This window comes from Anolis sagrei, chromosome 5 (genome assembly GCF_037176765.1).
Source record: "Anolis sagrei isolate rAnoSag1 chromosome 5, rAnoSag1.mat, whole genome shotgun sequence".
In the NCBI taxonomy this organism is placed as follows: Eukaryota; Metazoa; Chordata; class Lepidosauria; order Squamata; family Dactyloidae; genus Anolis; species Anolis sagrei.
This window is the reverse complement of record NC_090025.1, coordinates 90,621,316-90,645,401: the sequence shown is the minus strand read 5'-3', so window position 1 is coordinate 90,645,401 and position 24,086 is coordinate 90,621,316. Positions and strand designations below refer to the sequence as shown.

At 44.6% G+C, this 24,086-nt stretch overlaps 3 protein-coding genes across 6 annotated transcripts in view; 2 read left to right on the top strand and 1 right to left on the bottom strand.

Annotated features, from left to right (window-relative positions):
• DHTKD1 (dehydrogenase E1 and transketolase domain containing 1) overlaps positions 1-6,174 on the top strand; it is a 77,440-nt gene extending 71,266 nt beyond the window's left edge. The window contains exons 15-17 of the mRNA XM_060778272.2: positions 631-800; positions 1,620-1,705; positions 4,540-6,174. Of these exons, the coding sequence (XP_060634255.2) occupies positions 631-800; positions 1,620-1,705; positions 4,540-4,641 (358 nt within the window). The 3' untranslated portion in view covers positions 4,642-6,174. The remainder of the gene's footprint in view (positions 1-630; positions 801-1,619; positions 1,706-4,539) is intronic.
• The window catches only part of CDC123 (cell division cycle 123), a 350,374-nt gene that overhangs the window by 212,637 nt on the left and 113,651 nt on the right, over positions 1-24,086 (top strand). The gene's annotated exons all lie outside the window — the stretch shown is intronic.
• Positions 12,773-24,086, bottom strand: part of NUDT5 (nudix hydrolase 5) — a 57,209-nt gene continuing 45,895 nt past the window's right edge. For all 4 annotated transcript variants that reach the window (XM_060778274.2, XM_060778277.2, XM_060778275.2 and 1 more), the window contains exon 10: positions 12,773-13,098. Coding sequence is in view for 1 of the 4 variants with exons in the window: in XM_060778277.2 (XP_060634260.1) it covers positions 12,989-13,098 (110 nt within the window). In the remaining 3 variants the exon portion in view is untranslated. The remainder of the gene's footprint in view (positions 13,099-24,086) is intronic.

Sequence of the window (24,086 nt, the reverse complement as noted above, 5' to 3'; positions counted from 1 at the left end):
CTTGGCTTATTTATTTATTTATTTATATTTATTTTACAGTTTTTATATTCCGCCCTTCTCACCCTGCAAGGGACTCAGGGCGGATTACAGTATACACATATATGGCAAACATTAAATGCCAGTTTGACAGACAACGAATACAGACAATACACAGAGGCTATTTAACTTTTTTCTGGCCGCCAGGGGAGCTGCTGCTTTCATCGTCCATCAACGACACCGATGAAGTTCTTCCACATTCCACATCCCGGAGTTTTCTTTATTAGGTAATTTAGCCTCCCACACAAGTCAAAACATTTTTTCCAGTTTTTTGTGGTAAAATTAGGTGCCTCGGCTTATATTCGGGTCGGCTTATACTCGAGTATATACAGTAATTTCTGGTAACCACAAAAACAGAGTTTCTGAAGTAGAACAACTATTTTCAAAGTAAGTACCACACGATTAAACAGGAATAACACTTTCAAACAAGGAAAGCCATTTTTTTCAAATCTTGTTACATAGTAAAATTGAAATAAGATAATATGCATTGGTAGGAACTATGCTTCTTGAGCTGTTCAATCTTTGCCATCATATTAACACATCGTTTGTAGATCAAAATGCTTGAAATCATCCCTATCTTTTTTTCCCCTGCAGTGTTAGCAGAGTGGTTCTTTGTTCTGGGAAGCATTACTATGCTCTGGCAAAACACCGGGAGATGCTTGAAGAAAAGAAGCAGGATACTGCCATAATCAGAGTGGAAGAGCTGTGCCCTTTCCCCTTAGAAGCCCTGCAGCAAGAAATGAATAAATATAGGAATGCCAAAGGTTGGTGGACCCTTGTTTTGTAAAATCCAAGTATGGGAGCTTGGAGCTGTTTCGATAACGTATTGTAGTTTGTATATATTAATATAGTGCTCTCAGATTTGACACTACTAACATTTTCTTATTGTCATGGTTTCTAAACATGAAGGGTGTACTGAAGAAGTTTTTCTCCTCCTTCCACTATGAAAATGCTAAGAAAGAACAAGAAATACTGTTTACCCACAAACATAAAGAAATTACATATATTAGAAACCAACACTTTCTCATTATTTTCCAGATCAACAAACTGGGCCACAGCAACGCGTGGCAGGGGACAGCTAGTATATTATATTATTATCATAGCACAATATTAGTATTATATATTACATTGTACTATAACATTATACTCTAATATTATTGGTAATATTACATTTAATATAAAATATATAATTATAATATCATATTATTATTAATAGTAGTATATTGTATTACATTATAATATCAATATTATATGTATATACAATATATTATATTATATTATATTATATTATATTATATTATATTATATTATATTATATCATAAGCACAGTGCAGGAGACAAGATGGAATTGCCTTCCTGGCCCCTCTCTTCACTCTGTTCAGAGTTGAAAGAGTTTGGTAGTTGATATCTGAAAATGCCAGCTGGGTATATAGTGCTTCTTCACCATATATTTCATGGGGTAACAGTGATGGATGAATATTTTTTGTAGTGTTCTGATGTATGCAATAAGGAAGAACCAGATTGCAGCAGATTTACCAGACTAACTGTAATGATTTCACCCAAATCCTTAATTTCTTGTGCAGAATATATCTGGAGTCAGGAAGAGCCACAGAACATGGGGCCCTGGACATTTGTGTCCCCAAGATTTGAGAAGCAATTGGCCTTAAAGGTAAATCTTTCCTGGGATCAGTTCTAAAATAGGATCTTATATACCTGGAATTGATTCTGGTTAAACTGTCTGTCATACAGAAATTGTCTGAAGGAGCGTGATTCAGCAACCTTACTCAAACTAGGGCCTCATCTACATTGCCATATAAAATCCAGATTATCTGCTTTGAAATGGATTATGTGCAGTACAGACCCATATAATCCAGTTCAAAGCAGATAATGTGGATTATCTGCTTTGATCATCTGGATTACATGGCAGTGTAGAAGAAACCTAGTTTAGCAATTTGGGAGTTTTTGGCAGAGACCTCTTGATAATCCTGCATGTACCAGCTTTTGTTCCACATGAAAAGAAAGGAAGAGCATAACTAGAAAGAACAAATTGGTTTTTACCTTATATACTCATGTATACATCTAGAAATGTTAGTCACCCCCCACCCCCAAAAGAAAATCTAGATCAGTTTATCCACAGGTCAGCGCAATTACTATACCTTAGCTCTTGTCACATCCCAAATAGTTTACTGCAACACGCTCTACGTGGGGTTGCCTTTGAAGACTGTTCAGAAACTGCAATTAGTCCAACGGGCGGCAGCTAGATTACTCATCGGAGCGTCATACAGGGAACATACCATCCTCCTGTTGTGTCAGCTCCACTGGCTGCCGATCCAATTCCGAGCACAATTCAAAGTGCTGGTCTTGACCTATAAAACCCTATACGGCTCCGGTCCAGCGAACCTGTCCGAACGTATATCCTTCTACGTCCCACCTCGGAGCTTAAGATCTTCTGGGGAGGCCCTGCTCTCGGCCCCGCCTTTGTCTCAAATACGAATGGCAGGGACGAGGGTCAGGGCCTTCTCGGTGGTAGCCCCCCACCTGTGGGATTTGCTTCCCGGGGAAATTAGGTCATCGTCATCCCTCCTCACCTTTAGAAAGAAGGTAAAAACATAGTTGTGGGACCAGGCCTTCGGGCAATTAGGTTAAAGGACAATTGATAATGTTTGACTAAGGCTTGGAAGTGGATTTGGATAAGTTAAACGGATAAATAGCCATCAGACTGGCAATAGCTAAATGGATTGTAAGTATACTGTTTAATCTTTATTTATTAATGTTCATGTTTTTAATTGTTATATTTGCTATCTTGTGTTTTATGATGCGGCATTGAATTATTGCCATTTGGAAGCCAAGAGTCCCCCTAGGGGTTGAGAAGGGCGGGGTAAAAATGTTCTAAATAAAATAAATAATAAATAAATAGTTCTTTTTTAAAATTAATTTTATTGATTTATGGTGCACACAGGAAACAAAACTGACATCAGAGGGGGAAAAAACAAAAAACAAAAACAACAACAAAAAACAACAGATAAGAAGAAAAAAAGATATATGAAAGTGTATGCAAGCTTACAGAATGGTATAGTCAGCGCTCGTTAAACATATGAAAAATCAACTTTGACTGTACAGTTATTATATCTTAACATTTATTGTCCCTCTAAACCCATACCCATGAACCCAGCCCCCATGACCTCTGACACCACTCTGTATGGATCACATAACTAACCCACAATTACCCACATGTCTTCTTTCACTAAATCCCCTTTATGGCAATCTTCAAATCTACCTTTGTCTTCTTTTTGAGATATCCAATTGCCAACCTCCATTTTTTTTACAAATTCTTCATTATTTCCTCCTCTGCTGCTATTTGTCAGTTTGGCCATTTGGATATAATCTACTAATTTATCTCTCCAATCCTTAATAATTAACTCTTTTTCCTCCTTCCATGTTTTAGCTATTATTAGTCTCGCAGCAACAAAGCAATACTTAGTTCTTATCATAAAAGGAACCACCCCTCCTCTGAGTGGTGAGTGAAAGACAAGATCTTAGCCTGTCTCAGGAGAACCAAAACAGAAGCACTTGCCCCTTCTCATCTGTATGGCACTGCTTCTGACCTTTTTAAAATACCTGGGCAGGGAAATGATGGTGGCAGAAGCAGAAACAGGCGTCACCATTGTTATCGCTCCCCTGCCCCCCCCCCCCCCCCCCAAAGCAACATGAGTGCTTTCCCACCTCAATGGAATGGCTCTTGACTTATCTACAGGTTGCCAATTAGTTTCCAGGCTAAGTACAAAGTGTTGATTTTGACTTTTAAGGCCCTACTTAATTTGGGTCCCTAAAGCATCCCCTTCTCCAATACAATCCACCCCGCACACTTAGGTCCTCTGTGGGTCATCTGCTCCAACCAACCAGAATCCGACTGGCAACCATCACCCAGAGAACCTTCTCATTGGCCACCCCAAGGCTGTGGAATGACCTGCCAGAAGAGCTCCTACACCTAAATGAGCTCTCAGAATTTTAAAAACTTTCTTTAATCTCTGTTCTGTATATTTTAATATTTTATAGAAATACACTTTAATATGTGTATTTGTGGTATTTTTTACAATGAGTATGTTTTTTAATTATTCTCTAACCCACCTTGAGCCACGATGTTGGTATGGTATCATGGTATAGTGTGTATATTATAATACTTTAAATGTAGGCCCATGCATCCTTGATTCTCTCGATCTCTCTTTTTCATAGTAGTGTTAGTTACAGATAATGACAAAAGATGCTATGTTAAGCACATTTTGACTAAGCTTGTTGTTCTAAAATCTGCAACAATGGAATTTGATACGTGATAACTTCCATGTGGTTATGGATATGATTGTGGTATTAACCCATGATGACTTGAATGGGGGTTCAAGTAGCTTGCGTTCAAGATTGCAGTCAGAAGGAATATCAGTTTATCATTAGCTAGCCTCTTAAGATCAAATAAATGTTTGTAATATCAACCTTATTACTTAATTGCAGCTCCATCTTGTGAGTAGACCAGCCTTACCAGCACCTGCAGTTGGCATTGGAACCATGCACCAAAAGCAACAGGAAGATCTCCTTGCCAAAACATTTAGTTGAGAGTTGTGTACTTTTGTAATTTTTCAGAGTTGTTTTTTTTAAAGATCAAGCAAGAAAATGATAAGATTGAACTAGTTTTTGATGTGTGCTGCTTAGAATTATTGGATGCAATTCTGCCAAAGTTTAAATGATTTTAAAACCTCATTCAGTGTAGATTGCAGTGGAAATTAGTGGCATTGGATCATCTCAACTAAGGTTTATTTCTATGTAAATGTGTTTTAGGTGCAAAATGGTTTACAGTAAATTACATTAAAGTTTAAAAATAAAATCCTTAATTTCTGAGACTACATCTGTGGTGTTGTTCCACAGATCAGGTATCTCTTCATGTTTTTGTGGTCTGGGGAAATAGCCTCTTGGGCATGATTTGGCTTAGGAAAACGGGTGTGCGTGTTAAAAAACTTGGTTCTCCAGATCCAGTTGTATTTAAAGGTCTGAATACTGCTCACTAATGTCAGTTAGGGCAGACCCATAGGAATTATTTTTTGGGTAAGTCAGAATATAAGTAGATCCCATTGTTTAATTGGCCCTACTCTCATTGGAATCAACAAGGCCTAAATGCTTAGTAACTACTTTAACTTTTAAAAAATACAGTTAGAACTCCCCCACATCATGTATAGTTTATATGTAACTTTCAAGGATTTCTGTCCAATGGTAAACTAACATTTCCTTTTAAACAAGGTTCATATTTTGCTTCTTAAAGAGAAAGAGAAGTAATTATTTGTAATTTATCATGGGTTGACCGGCTGAACTCAAAGAGAGCTCAACAAAGGGTCCTCTTCATCCTGGAGAGATAACTAACTAATGGGATGCCGCAGATCTTGGACAATGGAATACAGGATATACTTATTAAATTTGCAGATAACTGTTGCACTCCAGGCCAAGAATCCCTCTGACTTCAAACACCACACAGCTGAGTAAAATAGCAAGCAGTTTATTGAAGGTAATTAAAAGCAGTAGCAGTAAAAAAAAAAAATCCATAGTAAAAGGTTTATTCAAATAAGTAGAAAGAGTAGATAGGAACAGAAAATCCAGGAAACAAATACTGGAATTTCGAAGGCAAAAACCCAAAGTACTTAAACATGAATCAAACAAAGCACTTCAACATGAATAATACAGGAATCAATGCAAAGCATCCAGGAACCTGAGATAAGATCTTGAGCTAATTCCGATGTTACTTCACATGGCTTCAAATTCTGTACTTGACACTTTTATCCCTGCTATCTCTGCAACTGAGTTTCTTCAGCGTGGTCACTGTGAAATCCACACCTGTGGTATTTTGTCAGGATCTGGTCTTCGAGCTAAAGTCAACATAAGCTGAACTTGAAGTGAATTATGAGTTGATAAGGGGCCATCTGGCCAGAGAGGGATGCTCTGTTCCCTGGGAATGGAATGTAGCCATAAACTAAGATAAGGGGGGAGGAAGGAGGGGTGCAACACGGGTGGGTAGAATACTACCGCTTTGGCGGGAAAAGCTTCAGATCTAACTTTGTTTTCATCCTGGCAAGACTAAATAATAAACGTGTGTCCAAGGAATCTCCCTTGTGAGTGTGCTTTTGTTCTGAGATCTGCCTGGAGCTGACATATTTCCTGCATCCACGCAGCTGATTCGGATCCTTATTGAAAAGCTTTTGCCAAATCAGTGACTCCAGCTCCGCCCGTCCACTTCAGTAATAAAGCCAGGCAGTGGGGCTTGAGGCCTTAGTTCCTTCTGTCCACGAAAGCAGCAACAACTCGGTGTTCTCTACTCTCCTAAAACAACTATTGGTTTGACTCAAGGATTCCAGTTTGACTTACAGACTGCAATTCCAACTTGTGTTCTGGGACCTTTGTTTATCCTACTCAGGCCAGTATAGCATTTCTTCAACTTTGAAATGTATAGCCTATGTGGGGAAGTTGCTCCAGGGTGACTCCCATCCCCTTTGTGTTTCTTGGCAGTGGGAGAACAAACCCACTCCCTCCCTCCAAAAAAAAAAAAAAAAAGGTGCCGCGTCCTCTGAGGCGCAGGCTTCTTTGCCCTTGGCAATGGGCAGTAACTTACCTTCTTTTTCTTCTGTTACCCTCGCTCAGAAAGTTTAAACAACCTACCACCCCTTTGCAGCCTAGCCTCTCAGCTGTTTCTATCTTTGGAGGACAGCTTGCTCACACTGCCCATGCTTTCCCTGCCCCATTTACCCCAGCAGGCAGTGGACGCTGCAGCGATCACTCAGTTGCGGTTGATGGCATGCCGGATCCGGCCTCAGCCCTCTCTCAACCAGTAAAGGGCATTTTGGACCTTGCCCTGAGACCTGCCACCAAACATTCTTACATTTGTAATTGGTGTTGTTTTTGCATTTTTTCATAAATACATGGGGTTCAGCCTCTGTCTGCTCCCACTTCCCTCCTCCTTGATTTTTATTTATTTATTTATTTCTCTGTCAGATTCAGGACTCTCTTTGTCATCCTTGAAGGTCTATCTGGCAGCTATTGCTTTGTTTAGAAGAGAGTGTTCTCTTCCCTCTCCTTTTGTCGATCCTCCTGTAAAGAGGTTTCTGCAAGGCTTTAGAAATTTCCAGCCGCAAGTATGGCCTGTGCCCCCCTCTTAGAAGTTGAAGGTTGTTCTTTTACAAAACCACCATTTGAGCCAATGGCAACTTCTAACATGTTGCATCTATCATTGAAAACAGGCAAATAACATGAAGCATAGTCCTTTAGCATTGGTTAAACAAGAATCAATGGCAGCAAAAATCAGGCTCAAGATCAAAGTCCCAAAGAGCCAGAAGCTTTCCTCAAAAGCCAAGGTAATTCCACAGAAGTTAACAGGGTAAAAGCAACATTGGACTGACAGAGAATGCCCTTTGACCAGATCATTAAATAAGTTTCCCCAACATGAAAGCATTACGTTGACCTCTAGCTTCACGCTTGTTGGCAAGGCATGCGCTTCTCTGAACACTTAATTGCAAACGGTCCTCTCTAATCAAATCTCCACTATCTTCAAGGCTGGTTAGCTCATTATCTTCGCCCTGCTGGGCCAGGTCATCCTGGGAACCAAGAGGCCCTGAGCTCCCAGAAGGAGCATCCGAAGTTTCACTATCTTTTTCTAAAGCAATATTCCTTTCTCTGGGGAACAGAAATGCTGCTCTTCTTCAGAATCAACACTGTCTGCTTCAATTGCCTCACTAACCAGAACATGTTCAGAAATCTGTAACCCATCATCCTCCTTGTCCTGAGGAAACTCAGGTTCAGAAAGCTCAGGCTCAGACTGAACCACAACAATGAAGCAGGTAAAAAATGGAATGCAGTTCTAGGCTGCATCAATAGAACTATAAAGCTCACATTATGGGAAGTCACAGTTCCACTCTCTTTTGCTTTGGTCAGACCTCACTGGAATACTGTGTCCACTTCTGGGCACCAAGAAAGACACTCACAAACTAGAACATATACAGAGAGGGTCTGGAAATCATGCCCCACAAGGAGTGGCATAGGGTTACAGGCAGTCCTCAAGTTACAAACAAGATAGGTTCTGTAGGTTTGTTTCCAAGTTGAATTTGTATGTAAGTCAGAACAGGTACATTTTTAATTGCAACTCACAAACATATGTACACACAAACATACGTACACACACTTTGGATAGCATAGGGAATGGTTAACACTCCTGTAGTGTTTGTTTGCTGTCTGTGCCCCTGTTTAGAAGATTCCATCTCACTTCTGTCCTGTGATTATTGGATTTTGAAACATTTGGCTTGAGGAAAAAAGGATTGGTGATAAAGTTTCAGTTGAGACCTCTTCCCCATGATAACTCTTTCAGGACTGAATTTCCTTTCCGAGGGGTAGATTTCTCTCACTTCCTGTTGTTGCACCCCCATTCTTAACTATAAGTCATTTGTAAATCAAATGTTTCTAATTTGCCTGTACTTAGTTTGGAGAAGAGAGGGTTAAGATGGGACGTGGTAGCCAAGTTTAAATATTTAAAAGGATGTTATAACGATCGGCACCTCAAATTATAAAGGATCGCCAATCGATCTCAATATCTATCCACCAATCGCTGGTACCAATTATAAAGATCGATCACAGATCAAACGATATACCAACGCTGCGACCAATATTGTAACTGGATCAACTAATAGATCCCACTAGCTACCAAATTAAATTGTAAAGATTCACAGACCAAATATGAAATACTGCAAACCAATATAATGGATCCAATCAATCCACTGACACCAATATGTAGAGCGACCAATTGTTACGGGCTAATCAAATTAGAAAGGTTTATTTACCTTGAAAGGAACTATTCTTTTGTTTAAAAGGGAGAAACATAAACTGTGTAAGTTTTTGGCTGTATAATGGGTGATGACTGAGAAATATTGAAACTGTTTCTTCTGCTTGGCTATGCTGCCAACTTTCTATTTTTAGTGATAAGGGAAACCAGATAACTCTACTTTGAGTTACACTGCTGTTTGTTATGACTTTAGAGAGGTTATATTTTTATCTAATATATTCACACACAGTCTGTGGTAGTGTGAAAACAGATTAAAAAGTTTATTAAACAGTCTTGAAAGTATTTCAGGTACAAAAAGCTTATCGGTTGCATTAATTAGTACAGTGCTTGAATTCAGTTTCAGTCACAACTTCAAAACTGGGAATTTATATTTTCCCCTCAGAATAGATTCTTTCCTACAAACAGCCCAATACCTCAGGCTCTGTCTAGCAATAGTCCTTCCTATGAAGTAACTATCTAGAATCTATTTCCAAGTTAGACTCCTTACTAATTCTTCACTGCTATTCCTAATCTACAACTGCTCTCTCCTAACTATCCGCTCCAACTTCCTCTCTTAACACACACAAGCCTCAGGATTTTAAAACGCTACTTTTTTTCCTGTCAGCTCCTCCAAAGCTATGGCCCCTTTCTCTACTCCAATCCCGGCCATTCCCCTGCTGATTTATGCCTAGGATACGCCCCCCTCTCTGAACTACATTTAAGATGGTGTCTCCCTTCTCCAAAATGGCCACTGATGCTTCGCCTAGCCCACTTCCTATCTTCCTAAGCTTACAGGCTTCTCCAGGCCCTGCATCCTGGCTGTGAATAAGGTAAGGGTTCATCACAGATGTCATATGGAAAATTCAGTGAGCTTGTTTTCTCCTGTTCCAGAGACTGAGACATAGAGCATTGGATTAAATCTACAAGAAAAGAGAATCCACTTAAATGTTAGCTATTTGACAGTGGAATATGCCACTCGGAGTGTGGTGGAATCTTCTTCTCTGGAGATTTTAAAACAGGGCCTGGATGGCCATTACTGTAAGTCAGTGGTTCTCAACCTTTGGGTCCCCAGGTGTTTTGACCTACAACTCCCAGAAATCACAGCCAGTTTATCAGCTGTTAGGATTTCTGGGAGCTGAAAGCCAAAATATCTGGGGACCCACAGGTTGAGAACCTCTGCTGTAAGTGATTTGTGTATTCCTGTATATCAGGGAGTTGGACTGAATGACACTTGTGGTTTCATCCAACTCTGTGATTCTAGGTGGGTAAATGTATGCTAGTGTAATAATAAATGAAGTGTTGGGATCACCAAGTTTTCAGTGCTTTTATTTTCCCAATTAGACTTCAGTGGCTGAGTTTGCATGAGTATAAGCCAACCCGAATATAAACCGAGGCACCTAATTTTACCACAAAAACTTGGAAAACGTATTGTCTCGACTATAAGCTGAGAGTGGGAATTGCAGCAGCGACTGGTAAATTTCAAAAGAAAAATGGATACCAATAAAATTACATTAATTGAGGCATCAGAAAGTTAAATGTTTTTGAATATTTACATAACACTGTAATTTTAGGTAAGGCTTTCCAACTGATTCTAAACATCTTCAATGTGCTTATGTATCCAACATCTAAACATGTATCCTTATTATTATAAGGAAACACAATAAATGTAATAATAATAATAGAGTAAAATAATGGAAATGTAATAACAGTAATATCATCCTAGATTTTATGTGTTTCCTCCACCACAGGCATCCCAGTGTTGCTTTCTCTCTCCATTGGTGTGGAATTTGCATGACCCCATCCACTGACTCTCCCTTAACCTATTCTTTCCTATTCTTTTCTATGGCACACAGCAAACAGAGGAATTGTTCAGCAACTGAACACACTAGAGAGGTTTAGGGAAAATTCACCATGATTTATAGGAGTTGTAGGTACTGGGATGTACAGTTCACCTGTAATCTAAGAGCACTCTGAACTCCAGCAACGATGGATCTGGAACTAACCGGGCACACACAACCCCCATGGCCAACAAAAAATACTGGAAGCATTTGAAGGGATTTATAGGAGTTGTAGTTCACCTACATCCAGAGTGCACTATGAACCCAAACGATGGATCTGTACCAAACTTGGCATGCATACCCGGTATGCCCAAATTTAAATACTGCTAAGTTTTGAGGAGAATTGGCCTGGGCATTTTGGAGTTGTAGGTACTGGGATTTATAGTTTACCTGCAATCAATGAGCACTCTGAATTCCACTAAAGATAGAATTAGACCAAACTTGGCACACAGAGCCCCCAAGACCAGCAAAAAATGCTGGAGGTCTTTGGGAAAAAAATTGCCTTGATTTGGGGGGGTTGTAGTTCACCTACACTCAGAGAGCACTATGAACCCAAACACCAATGGATCTGCATCAAACATGGCACACATACTCGATACACTGAAATTTAATTATTAGAGGGGTTTGGGAGAGATTGACTTTAAGTTTTGGGAGTTGTAGTTCACCTACAACCAGAAAAACAGTGACCATCACCAATGATGAACCTGAATCAAACTTGGCACACAGAACCCCCCATAACCAACTGAACATACTGGCAGGGTTTATGGGGAACTGACCTTCATTTCTGGGAGCTGCAATTCACCTACATCCGGAAACACTGTGACCACCACCAACAATAGACTGGGACCAAACTTGGCACAAAGAACCCTCATGACTGGAGGGGGTTGAGAGGACTGACTCACCGTGGTGGGAGTTGTAGTTTACCTGTAGCCAGAGTGTATATGGACCTCACTGATGATGTATCTACGGCAAACTTTCTCAACATGACAAACTACTGTTGGAGTTTCAGGGGGTTAACCTGGCATGATGTGACTTGTAGTTCATCCACAACCTTATGTATTTTGTAAAATAAAAAATGACTTCTTCAAATAAGCTGGGCAATGTCCGGTAGTCAAGTTTTTCTTTAAAACTGAAACACAGGTGGGATGGGAACCACCAAAAAATTTCCATCCTGTTTCACTGCCCAAGCACCCTGTTATAGAATCATAGAATCCTAGAGTTGGAAGAGACCTCATGAGCCATCCAGTCCAACCCCCTACCAAGAAGCAGGAATATTGCATTCAAAGCACCTGACAGATGGCCATCCAGCCTCTGTTTTAAAGCCTCCAAAGGAGCCTCCACCACACTCCGGGACAGAGAATTCCACTGCTGAACAGCTCTCACAGTCAGGAAGTTCTTTCTAGTGTTCAGATGGAATCTCCTTTCTTGTAGTTTGAAGCCATTGTTCTGTGTCGTAGTCTCCAGGGAAGCAGAAAACAAGCTTGCTCCCTCCTCCTCCCTGTGACTTCCTCTCACATATTTATACATGGCTATCATGTCTCCTCTCAGACTTCTCTTCTTTAGGTTAAACATGCCCAGCTCTTTAAGCCGCTCTTCATGGGGCTTGTTCTCCAGACCCTTGATCATTTTAGTCGCCCTCCTCTGGACACATTCCAGTTTGTCAATATCTCTCTTCAATTGTGCCCAGAATTGGACACAATATTCCAGGTGTGGTCTAACCAAAGCAGAATATCCTATGGGCTTTGATGCAGAACAGTAGGATCCCAAGAAAAAGCAATGGTTTTAAGCTGGATCAATTTCTTTTGTATCCCATGGGTTTTAGGGCAGAATCATAGGATCCCATGGAAGGAAGTGGTTTTAAACTTTGCAATTTGAAACATACATAACATACAGCTGTTTCAGAAAGGCATTTAGGTTTTCCTTTTCTCCACTTCAAAGTTCCAGGCTAAGGTGACAAATGTGTGGTCAGGTCTAACTTCAAGAAGTCATTCTGCCCTTCCCATTCACAATGAACTCAAGGCTTGAGCCCAAGCTTTGAATTTCAAAGTCAGAAGACGAGTTGTACAGATGATTCAATGACATTTATTTGTGCTTCAGGGAAGTCCAGTTAATCAGTACAGAATTAGACATTTTATCTGTTTTATAATACACAGATCAATTACATTATTCCAGACACGACTGCTAATAATACTTTGCTTCTCAAAGCTTACTGTAAATTATTCAAAAACAACTTGTTAATTGCTGAACCTCTGAAAGAATTAAGTATGGCGCAGGCTTAGAATTTCATAAATGGCACTTGGAAGGGCTTATCTGTTGCATGTCGCAATGCCAAGGCATAAGCATATAACTTTGCATCCACAATAAGGTTCTCCTCTGCCACCAGTTCTAGAGAAGAAGAAGAAGAAGAAAAATAATAGGTAACATGCATGGGGCCAGCCGAACCAGAAACCTTCCCAGGAAAGCCAACTTAGTGTAAGTATATATCTACCTGTATACACTTAGGCCCCTTCTACACTCCCATATAAAATCCAGATTATCTGTTTTGAATGGAATTATATGGCAGTGCAGACTCATATGATCCTGTTCTAAGTAGATAATGTGAATTATCGGATTTGATAATCTGGATTATATGGCTGTGTAGAAGGGGCAGCAGTGGTACCGAAATTAATGTGTTGGTATATTGGAAAGTTCATAGAATCACAGAATTGGAAGAGACCTCATGGGCCATCCAGTGCAACCCCCTACCAAGAGGAAAATCGCATTCAAAGCACCCTATAATAATAATAATAATAATAATAATAATAATAATAATAATTTTATTTTTATACCCTGCCAACCATCTCCCTTAGGGGACTCGGGGTGGCTTACAAGGGACACACCCTTGATTACAATTAAAACACACATGTAAAACACTTTAACCAGTTAAAACATCAGATAAAACAAATAACACAATTGAAAGCAATATAAAAACAATATGGCTGAAAGAAACATAGCTGAGGTACAGATTCAATGAGTGCACCCTGACAGCTTCTGTTTAAAAGCCTGCAAATAAGGAGCCTCTACCACTCTCTGGGGCAGAGAATTCCACTGTTGAACAGCTCTCACAGTTAGGAAGTTCTTCCTCATGTTCAGGTAGAATCTTCTTTCCTGTAGTCTGAAGCTATTGTTCCATGTTCTAGCCTCCAGGGCACCAGAAAAGAAGCTTGCTCCCTCCTCCCTATGACTTCCCCTCATATGTTTATACATAGCCAGGCTGGGACCAGGCTGTCGTACAGATAGCTGATAGCCAGTTGCATTCAATCACTACTGATCATGAGGTCATGAGTTCGAAGCCAGCCCAGGTTGGGGTGAGCTTCCAACCAATAGTCTAGCTTGCTGTCGACCTTTGCAGCCTGAAAGACAATTGCATTTGTCAAAAAGGAAATTTAGGAACCACTTTATGCAGGGAGGACGTTTCGCAGGCATATAGAAGAGTTGGGAGGACAATAGGTCTATAAACAAGCACCTTGGTATCCCTATGGATGTCCCAGTCCTCAAACACTCTCTGCTTCATTCGGAAAAATGCTGCGCTCGCAGAGCTCAGGCGGTGTTGTATTTAGGTGTCGATGTTGACTTTGGTGGAGAGGTGGCTACCAAGGTAGCGGAAATGATCAACATTTTCTAATGTTACACCATTAAGCTGTATCACTGGCATTGGAGAGGGGTTGGCTGGTGTCTGCTGGAACAGCACCTTGGTTTTCTCGATGTTCAATGACAAGCCGAGCTTCTCGTATGCTTCTGCAAAGGTGTTTAGAGTGGCTTGTAGATCTTCTGAATGCGCACAGACGATGTTGTCGTGCAGTGAAGATCATGTCCACAGTTCCTCTGGAGGGGCGGAAGCCGTTCTGGGATTCTGGGAGGGTGTCTTCTGAGAGGGGCAGAAGGCGGTTTGCAAGGATTCTTGTGAGGATTTTCCCAGCTGAGGTTAGAAGGGAGATACCTCGATAGTTTCCGCAGTCTGTTCTTTCCCCTTTTTTGAAGAGGGTGATAATGGTGGCATCCTTGAAATCTGCTGGCTAAACATGCCCAGCTCTTTAAACCACTTTTTTCAGCTTTACTTAAGGATAGAGTTGGGAAAGGTGAGTTCTTTGAATAACGATTCCTAGAATTCTTGACTTCTGAAAGTCAAGTTTGGAAATGAAATGGCTACCCCATAATAACTACTTTCAAAATTTATAAAGCATGCTATTACTCACAGGAATATCAAGATGGCGACAGAGTAGCAGCAACTCTGCAGAGCTCCGGAGAAAAGATTTACAACTTAGCCAACTTAGCTAAATTGCTCACTGTGAGAAAGATCTGAGCTAAACTGTCCTCCAGAGAAGATTTACAAGTGAGTTTAATTGCTCTTCGTAAGATTTGCGGGAGGGGAAGATTAGAGGGTTAGAGTGTGGCCGCCATTACAACAAGGTCAAAACGCTCCCTTCTACACCGTTTATTACAACACGGTCAGAGTACTCCCTTTCTCAGTCAAGATCAGAGAGAGCTCAAAAAAATTACAACTTCATCATGGATTTCCATGAGGGAACCACAAACAGCCCTGTGGGGTTCCTGGATCTGAATGCAATTTTGGATTCATCCAAACCCCAGGAAGAATATCCGAAGGGGCCAGACTGCTTAAATTGTTTGGACGATCAGGGACCTGGCCAAGAGGGTGCAAGACTGGACCCAAGACTGGTGCGCCTGCTGTTTGCAGAATACAACCACCTAGCCGATCGGCTTAATCAGTTTGGGAGGCTGCTTTGCCGACTGAATCATCCATCAGCTCAGCCCCTAGATTACACACAAGGGAGGACCACCTGCAAGTCTTTGGACCCTGAAAATGCCAGAGACCTAGCTTGGGATCAAAACTGGGACTATCCCAAGGAGTCTCCCTTAACTTTGCAAAGAGTTTTCCTGATAAATGGAGAGCCATTTGAGAGTGCCAAGATGAGCCAGGATGCGTCCTCGATGCCAAAGGGGGAGATTTTGGAGTCTGCTCCTCACCACTCTGTGGGCCACACTTATGACTACTTGTTAATTGGCCATGCCACATCTCCTTTTCAGATGGCCAGTCGAACTCTGGGCACCTAATCCGTGCTGCAGAGCCTCCAAGAGAAGTAGGTCTATGCATGGGGATTCCTACGATCTCTGGGAGGGGGAGGTACGACGGTAGGCACAGGCCGAATACTAGAGGGAGGTTGAGTCGGCGGGAGACTCAGCCCCCCTCTGACCTGCGGCCTATGCCCAGGTACATCTGTGACAGGCAACCAGTGTCCTCCCCTCCTACTCTGGTGTTAGTGAACGCTAGGTCCATAAGGAACAAAACTGCTATCATTAGGGATTTTCTTAATGATCAGGTAGCTGACCTAGTGTGTATTACAGAAACTTGGATCCAAGAGAGGGATGAGATCCTATTCCAGGAAATAACATCTCCAGGTTATGCAATCACTCACCAGATGCGGACTGGGAGGCGGGGGGGGGGGGGGGTGGCTATGCTCGCCCGAGAAAGTTTTTCTCTTAGGGCAGTTCCTGTGCTGAGCATCTCTGGTATTGAAAGTGTTGGCCTGGTGTGGGATTCCTGTGAGAGTATAGCCTTTCTGCTGGTGTACCGTGCGCCTAGCGCACCAGCAGACAGCCTATCCCAGCTGCTTGAGACTGTGTCGGAAGGTCCTTGAGGTTCCCCAGACTTATCGTCTTGGGGGATTTCAATGTCCACGCTGATGCAGACTCTTGTTCATTAGCGGCTGTGGACCTAGTCAGTGTCTACCATGGAGACACTAGGACTCTCGCTTTGTAGTACTGGGCCCACGCATCGGGCGGGACACACGCTAGATTTGATTTTCAGCGCAGGAATTCAAGTGACCCAAGCCTCCGCAATAGAGGTTCCATGGTCGGATCACTGCGCCCTGAGAGTCCGGTTGGAGCATGCCTACCCACGCTGCAAGGGCGCCGAGCCAATTTGGGCTCGCCCAAGGAGACTTGTGGAACCCAGTAGGTTCCGGAATGCTCTGAGGGATCTGGAGCCTGCCAGCGACTCGATCGATGTGCAGGTGGACACATGGAACATCAGGCTATCCAATGCACTCGACGAGATCGCCCCTAGACACCCTCTCTGATGAAGCGGGAAAAGAGATGGCTGGAGGGCGTGTGGCGAGAACTCCGTGACGGAGCATCGAGATCAGCTTATGAGGCATTTAGTGAGTCCTATGAGCATGCTATCACCGAGGCAAAGCGAGTATATTATGCTTCTTTGATAGCGTCTGCTAGCAGACGCCCGGCAAAATTGTTCAAAATAATTTGATCTCTAACGACGGTTCCTACCGTCCCAAAAAGTGGTGATCAGGCCCCTTCAGCTGAGGTTTTTCAGAGCTATTTTGCAGACAAGATCTCGCTACTTCGCCGGGACCTCCCCGCCACAATTGATACAGTGAGAGAACTTGAGACTCCGTGGCCACTTGCTGGGCCCTTCCTCAACCAGTTCATCCCGCTGGACGCAGGGGCTGTCGATAGGCTCATAGCTGCAGCTAGACCGACCACTTGCTCCCTCGATCCGTGTCCCTCTTGATTGGTGAAATCCTGCTTGGAGGGATTACGCGACCCTCTGTTGAAGATTATAAACAGCTCCCTTGAGCAAGGAGTTTTTCCAGAGGGTTTAAAAGAGGTGGTGGTCTCCCCCCAGCTGAAGAAACCAGACTTAGATTGTTCGGTTCCCTCCAGTTACTGCCCAGTTTCGAATCTCTCGTTCCTGGGCAAGGTGATTGAGAGGGCAGCAGCGGAGCAGTTGCAGCAATTCCTAGATAACACAGCTGGACTAGATCCCTTCCAGTCCCGCTTCCGTGCGGGGCACGGGACAGAGACTGTGCTGGTCTCCATCACGGATCACCTTCAATGCCAGCTTGACCAGGGCGGGTCAGCGCTGCTTGTGTTATTGGATCTCACAGCAGCATTTGACACAGTCGACCACAATCTTTTGACCCACCGCCTTGCTGTTGCTGGAGTCAGGGGGACAGCTTTAAACTGGCTGTCCTCCTTTCTTCACAACCGTGGACAGCGAGTGGAGAGGGGAGGCCTGGTCTCTGAGAGGTACCCTCTATCTTGTGGGGTTCCTCAGGGGGCCATTCTCTCCCCTCTGTTGTTTAACATCTATATGCGACCACTTGCTCAGCTGGTTCGAGGTTTTAGGCTTGAGTGTTATCAGTAGACCGATGACACTCAGCTGGTGCTGAAGATGGAAGGCCGACCGGACTCTGTATCCGATTGTTTCCATCAGTGCCTCGAGGCCGTTACTGGATGACTGCGTGCCAGCAGGTTCAGGGTGAATCCAGCAAAGACGGAGATCCTATGGCTGGGTTGACCGGGCAGTGGGGACATCCAGCTGCGTACCCTGGATGGCGAGGCGCTACGCCCATCACCATTGGTAAAGAGTCTGGGAGTTCTTTTGGACCCTCTGCTGGCGATGGAGGCCCAGGTCTCCTCCGTTAGCAAAACCGCCTTCTTTCATCTGTGGCAGGCTAGACAGCTGTCCAGGGATGACCTAGCTACGGTGATCCAGGCCACAGTCATCTCAAGACTGGACTACTGTAACGCCCTCTACATTGGTCTTCCTCTGTCGGTGATCCGGAAGCTCAAGTTGGTACAAAATGCAGCTGCTCGGCTTCTTGCGGGAATTCCGATGAGATGCACATAACACCAATCTTACTACAGCTGCATTGGTTTCAAAGTGATGGTACCCACCTTTAAGGCCTTGCATGGTCTGGGGCCGATGTATCTGGGGACCGCCTCACCCTCTACCAACCCCAGAGATCCCTCCGTTCTGAGGACCAAGATCTATTGGAAGTCCCCAGTGTCAAGACCTTGCGTCTAACAGCAACCAGACTCTGAGCCTTCGCAGCAGTGGCACCATCACTCTGGAATACTCTGCCACCTGAAGTCCGTGCCTTGCGGGACTTACCAGCTTTCCGCAGGGCATGTAAGACATTCCTGTTTCGACAGGCTTTTAATGTTTGATATTGCTGTTTTTAAATTGTTTTAAATTGCTTTTAAATTTTGTTAGATTTTAGTCATTCTTGTAAGCCGCTCCGAGCCCCAGGGGAGTGATGGCATATAAGTTTAAATAATAAAATAAATAAATAAATAAATAAATAAATTTTGAGAGGTACCATGCTTATTTTATTTTACATCAAATAGACAGACAGAAAGCTAAACATCTCCCAAGTGACCCTTGGAAAAAAGGTTTGGCAATTATGGATTAGTGTATCCTGATAATATCAGTTCCTGACTGATCTCAGAACTTGGGCTGGACCAAGCCTTGCTAGTACTTAGAAGAAAGACTTCCAGGAACGATGTGGTGTAGGCTATATTCAAAGCATGTAATGGCAAATTAGGGCCACTCACACAAATGCAGTTTGGAACTCACATGAATGCAGCTTGGAACCAGTTTCGCTGCTCTGGTGTCTAGACTGACATATTTGGAACTGATTTGGGTCCAGGTGAATAATTACATCAACCATGAAACCTGGTCTCAAACCGCTTTGTGAGGATTCCCAACCTTTTTCCGTTCAATTCCTTATAAAGTCCAATGGCATTAATGGGGTAAGTTGACAGGCAAACTTGGCATCATATATTACTGCCACTCCCCCTCCTCTTTATATCAAAATGCTGAATGCATTAATGGTAGGTTACATACCTGTGACCATCTTTCTTCGAGTGGTGCTCTGTGAATTCACACTTGTGGAGAGACTGCGCCTGCGTGGGCTCCAATGGAAACTTCTCTAGTTTAAACTTTTCAAGTTTTGGCGGTAACTCTGCCCAGCCCCGGCAGGGCATAAAAGGGCGCCCTGCGCACACCCTCGCAATTCCTACACCGCAAAGGCAACGAGAAAATTGGAGGTTTGTAGCGGGGAGGCCGGGCGAGATTGTGTGAATTCACAAAGCACCACTCAAAGAAAGATGGTCACAGGTATGTAACCTACCATTTTTCTTCGTGGTCTCTGTGAATGCACACTTGTAGAGACTAGCAAGCTGAGGTCCCGGAGGCGGGAAGAAAACAAACCGACACTCAATCAAGAGGACCAAACAATTTTATTGTAGTGCAAAAAAACAGTAAACAGCACCTCCCAGAAGGGAGGATACAACATGTAAACCACAGGAGTAAGTGATCCTCCTGGGCCAAAAATGGATGGCCAATTCACAGTGTAAACACACTCATCGAAATGAGGGCACAGTAATCACAGTTACGTAAGCATAACATTACAGTATAAGGCACGGTAGCGAGTTCAAAAACGTCTCGCAGTTAAGGCCGAAACACCCAGATCCCCCCATGAGGGGGGGATCTGGGTGTTTTACATGCAACATTGGCATGTAAAAATTATAAGTTGCTTACCTGTAACTGTAGTTTCCTGAGTAGTCACCTGTGAATTTGTACATTTGGTATCCCTGCGCTTGCGCAATACAACTTTACAGAACCTTCTAGAAAGAAAGAACATTTTCAGCCCTCAGCTAGGCCCGCCCCCCCCCCCCGAGTATATATAGCCTGAGGGCGGGACTAGCCGACAGTTCTCTTAGCCGCAAAAACAGCTAATGGCGTGGCATGATACTCGAGGGGAGGAAGGGCGGGTATGTACGAATTCACAGGTGACTACTCAGGAAACTAGTTACAGGTAAGCAACTTATAATTTCCTGTCGTAGTCACTGTGAATCGTACATTTGGTAGATTAGCGAGTACAATCTCAGCTGGCGGGATCATGCCACCGCCGAAGACAGCACCGCTCTACCAAATTCCAAATCCCTTTGAGAGACTGCGTCCACCTTATAATGTGACACAAATGTCAGAGGGGACGACCAAACAGCAGCCCTGCAAATGGCATCCAGGGACACGCCCTTTATTCCTTCCGGCAGTGGACGTTGCAACAGCCCTAGTGGAATGGCCCCTAATTTGCAACTGCAAATCCTTGCCTGCCAGGCGATAACATAAACGGATAACCAAAACTATCCAGGAGGAAAACCTCTGGGAAGACAACGGAAGGCCCAGTGTATCTTTGCGATATTTTACGAACAACCTGGGAGTTTTCCTTATGGGAGCCGTTCTAGCAACATAGAATGCAAGAGCCCTACGGACATCGGGTAAATGCAGAGAACGCTTTGCGGGTATAACTGGGTTCTGAAAGAAACCTGGAAGTACCAACTCCTGGGATATGTAAAATCGAGTAGAAACTTTAGGAAGAAAGGCCACATCAGTTCGCAAAACCACCCTATCCATGAAATTTAAGGTAGGGGGGGATCTACTCGCAAAGCTGCTCACTAGAACGTCTAGCAGATGTAATCGCCACCAGGAAGGCCGTTTTCCATGACAGAAAGGAAAAATCAACCCTGGCTAACGGCTCAAAGGGGGGTTTTGAAAGGCAAGATAACACCAGCTCCAAGCTCCATGATGGAGCAATCGGAGCCACCAAAGGCCTAATATTAGCGAAACCCCTCAAAAAGGTTTTGACCAACGGGTCCATAAAACACGACAGCAGTCCTGACTTCCTTCTGAACCAGGAAATGGCCGCCAAATAACATTTCAACGAAGAATGGGATAGCCCCGAATCGCCAGAGACACCAAGAAGTCCAAAACAACAGGAACTGGGACAGTAACAGGATCAAGCCCCCTAGAACAGGCGAACGAACTAAATCTTGTCCACTTATAACATAAGAGCGCTTCGTCAAGGCCCTATGTGCAGCGTCGATGATTGCCAGTACAGGAGAGGACAAGGTCTCAAACGGAGCTACGGGAGTGGGACGATCCTCCACGCTGTGAGTTTCAGCTTGGCTACGTCCGGATACAGAACCAGAGAGCTCTGTGACGTTAGAAGATCTGTGCTGTCTGGAAATCGGAAGAACACTCCCCTCGCCATCTGGTAGAGTGGGGAGAACCATGGTTGGCGAGGCCACCACGGGGTTATCAAAATGCACCGTGCGCCTTCCCTTTGGATCTTGGCCACCACCCTTAGAAGGAGGGGAAACGGGGGGAAGGCGTATACAGGTCGAGTCGACCAGTCCAGGAGGAACACATCTCCCAGGCACCCCCTCTCGGCCGAAGCCTGTGTCCAGGCGCAAAACAGGGCGCACTTTGAATTGGCCTGGGTCGCGAATAGGTCCACCTCTGGGGTGCCCCATGCCTGGAAAGGTCTCCGGGTTTCCCAAGGGTGAAGAGCCCACTTGTGGTGTGTCAACGGGCTCCTGCTGAGTGAGTCTGCCAACAGGTTCTGCTTTCCCGGAAGATGTGTCACCAGAAGATGCACACCTCGATCCAGACACCAATCCCAAATTCGAATGGTCAACTTCAGAAGGGGGAGGGAGTGAGTGCCCCCTTGCTTGTTGAGGTAGTACATCACCGTGGTGTTGTCGGTGAGAATTTGTACTACTTGTCCCCTTATGACCCTCTCGAACGAGAGCAGTGCCCTTTCTACCGCGAGTAGCTCTAAGATGTTTATGTGAAAAGTGTTTTCTTTTCCTACACAAATGCCCTGAGCGATGAGGCCTTGGGAGTGAGCACCCCAGCCTGTGAGGGAAGAGTCTAGTAATCACTCGGGTGGGATGGGGCGGGTGGAAGGGCAGTCCCGCACATAACCACAAAGGATCCTGCCAACAGTAAAGGGACTGTCGAACAGCAGCCAGTAACGTGAGTTGCACAGACGGGTTGTCCGTAAGTGGGTTGAACGTTGAGACAAACCATGATTGAAGGGGGCACATGTGTAGCCTGGCATATGGGGTAACAGCCGTGGTGGAGGCCATATGCCCCAGCAGGATCTGGATTTGCTTGGCTGACACGGAGTGGGATGTCATGGTCTGTAATACTAATTCCCTCAAGTTGGCAAACCGGTCCGGTGGGAGGAAGGCCTTCTGGGTAACCGAATCCAGCAGGGCCCCGATGAAGTTGATCCGCTGAGAGGGGGACAGGGACGACTTGTCGAGGTTGACCACCAGGCCGAGAGACTGGAGAAGGGACAGAACAAAGGAAATTTGGGTTTGAAGCTGGTCTCGCGACCTCGAAACAATAGGCCAATTGTCAATATACGGATACACTGTTATGCCCCTTGTGCGTAGGTATGCGGCCACCACCGACATGCATTTCGTGAACACCCGGGGGGCTGTGAACAGCCCAACGGGAGGACATTGAAACAATAAGCCCTGTTCCCCACCATAAAGGCGAGGAATCTACGGTGGTGGTGTGCAATTGATAAATGGAAATATGCATCTTTCAAGTCGATAGTGGCAAACCATACACCCTCAGATAGTAAAGGCAAGATGGACGCAAGAGTGACCATTCTGAACTTTCTTGGTTGAATACGTTTATTCAAGTGCCTGAGATCCAAGGATGGGACACAGCCCACCTCCGCGTTTAGCGACCAGAAAATAACGGGAAAAGAAACAATACGGGAACATGGAAGGATCCAGGGGGGAAATCGCCCATTTGTATTTCATCCAACAGGGAACCCGATGGCAGCGTATGCCGGACATGGCATGGGGAGGCACAAGGGGCGCCGGAGCCTGCACGAACACTATTTGGCCCGAAGGGCCCATCTGCCAAAATCCTGGACAGGGAGGAGGGGCCATAGAAGGGCGATGCCATCGAGAAAATCTTGAGGCCTGAGATCGCCTGCTCCTCCTGGAATAAGCTGAGGAGCAAGAGGATGATAAGGATGATGAGGTCGAGGAGGAGCGCGAACGCCTGGAGGCCGACTGATGTCGGTGACGACGTGACCTCCCACTCCTTCTAGATAGAGATCTCAATCTTCTAGGCCTAGCGCTGCGGCGATGCACCGAGCTCTGTGGCCAACCTTGGTTGGGAGGCGCCGACACCAGCCCTGCGAGAGCTCCTTCGCCAACAAGCTCGCCCCCTCCGGGGACATCACCATCTTCCAGCTGGGCGCGATGGGGATTCTCCTCGGCCACTTCACTCGGCCCCGACGGGGGTGGAGTTGTGAAGGCTCCCTCCGACAGGGGGGCTGGCAGCAAGGGTAGAGGCACTGAGGCCGCAGCAACAGTCCCCGCCGAGTCTGTCGGCATCAGGGATTCCCGAGCCCGGCTAAGAGGCGGGGGTGAGACAAGCAGCATCGCAGCGGTGGGAGGAGTCTGGCAAGTTTGCGCCATAGCGGGCGCATGCGCAGACAAAGGAGTCGATGCCGAGGGAGCCGCCAAAGGTACTTCAGCCGCCTGTAGGGGGCGCGCGGTTCCAGCCAGGCCTTCCGGCGTCGGCACAGCGGCGCAGCGGGGCTCCAATGCTCTCCCCGCTCTTTCTCCCAAGACCTTCTCCTGAGCGGAGGCATGGTGGCCATCTTGAGCCTCTTTGGGCATGGGCCTCGTGGCCT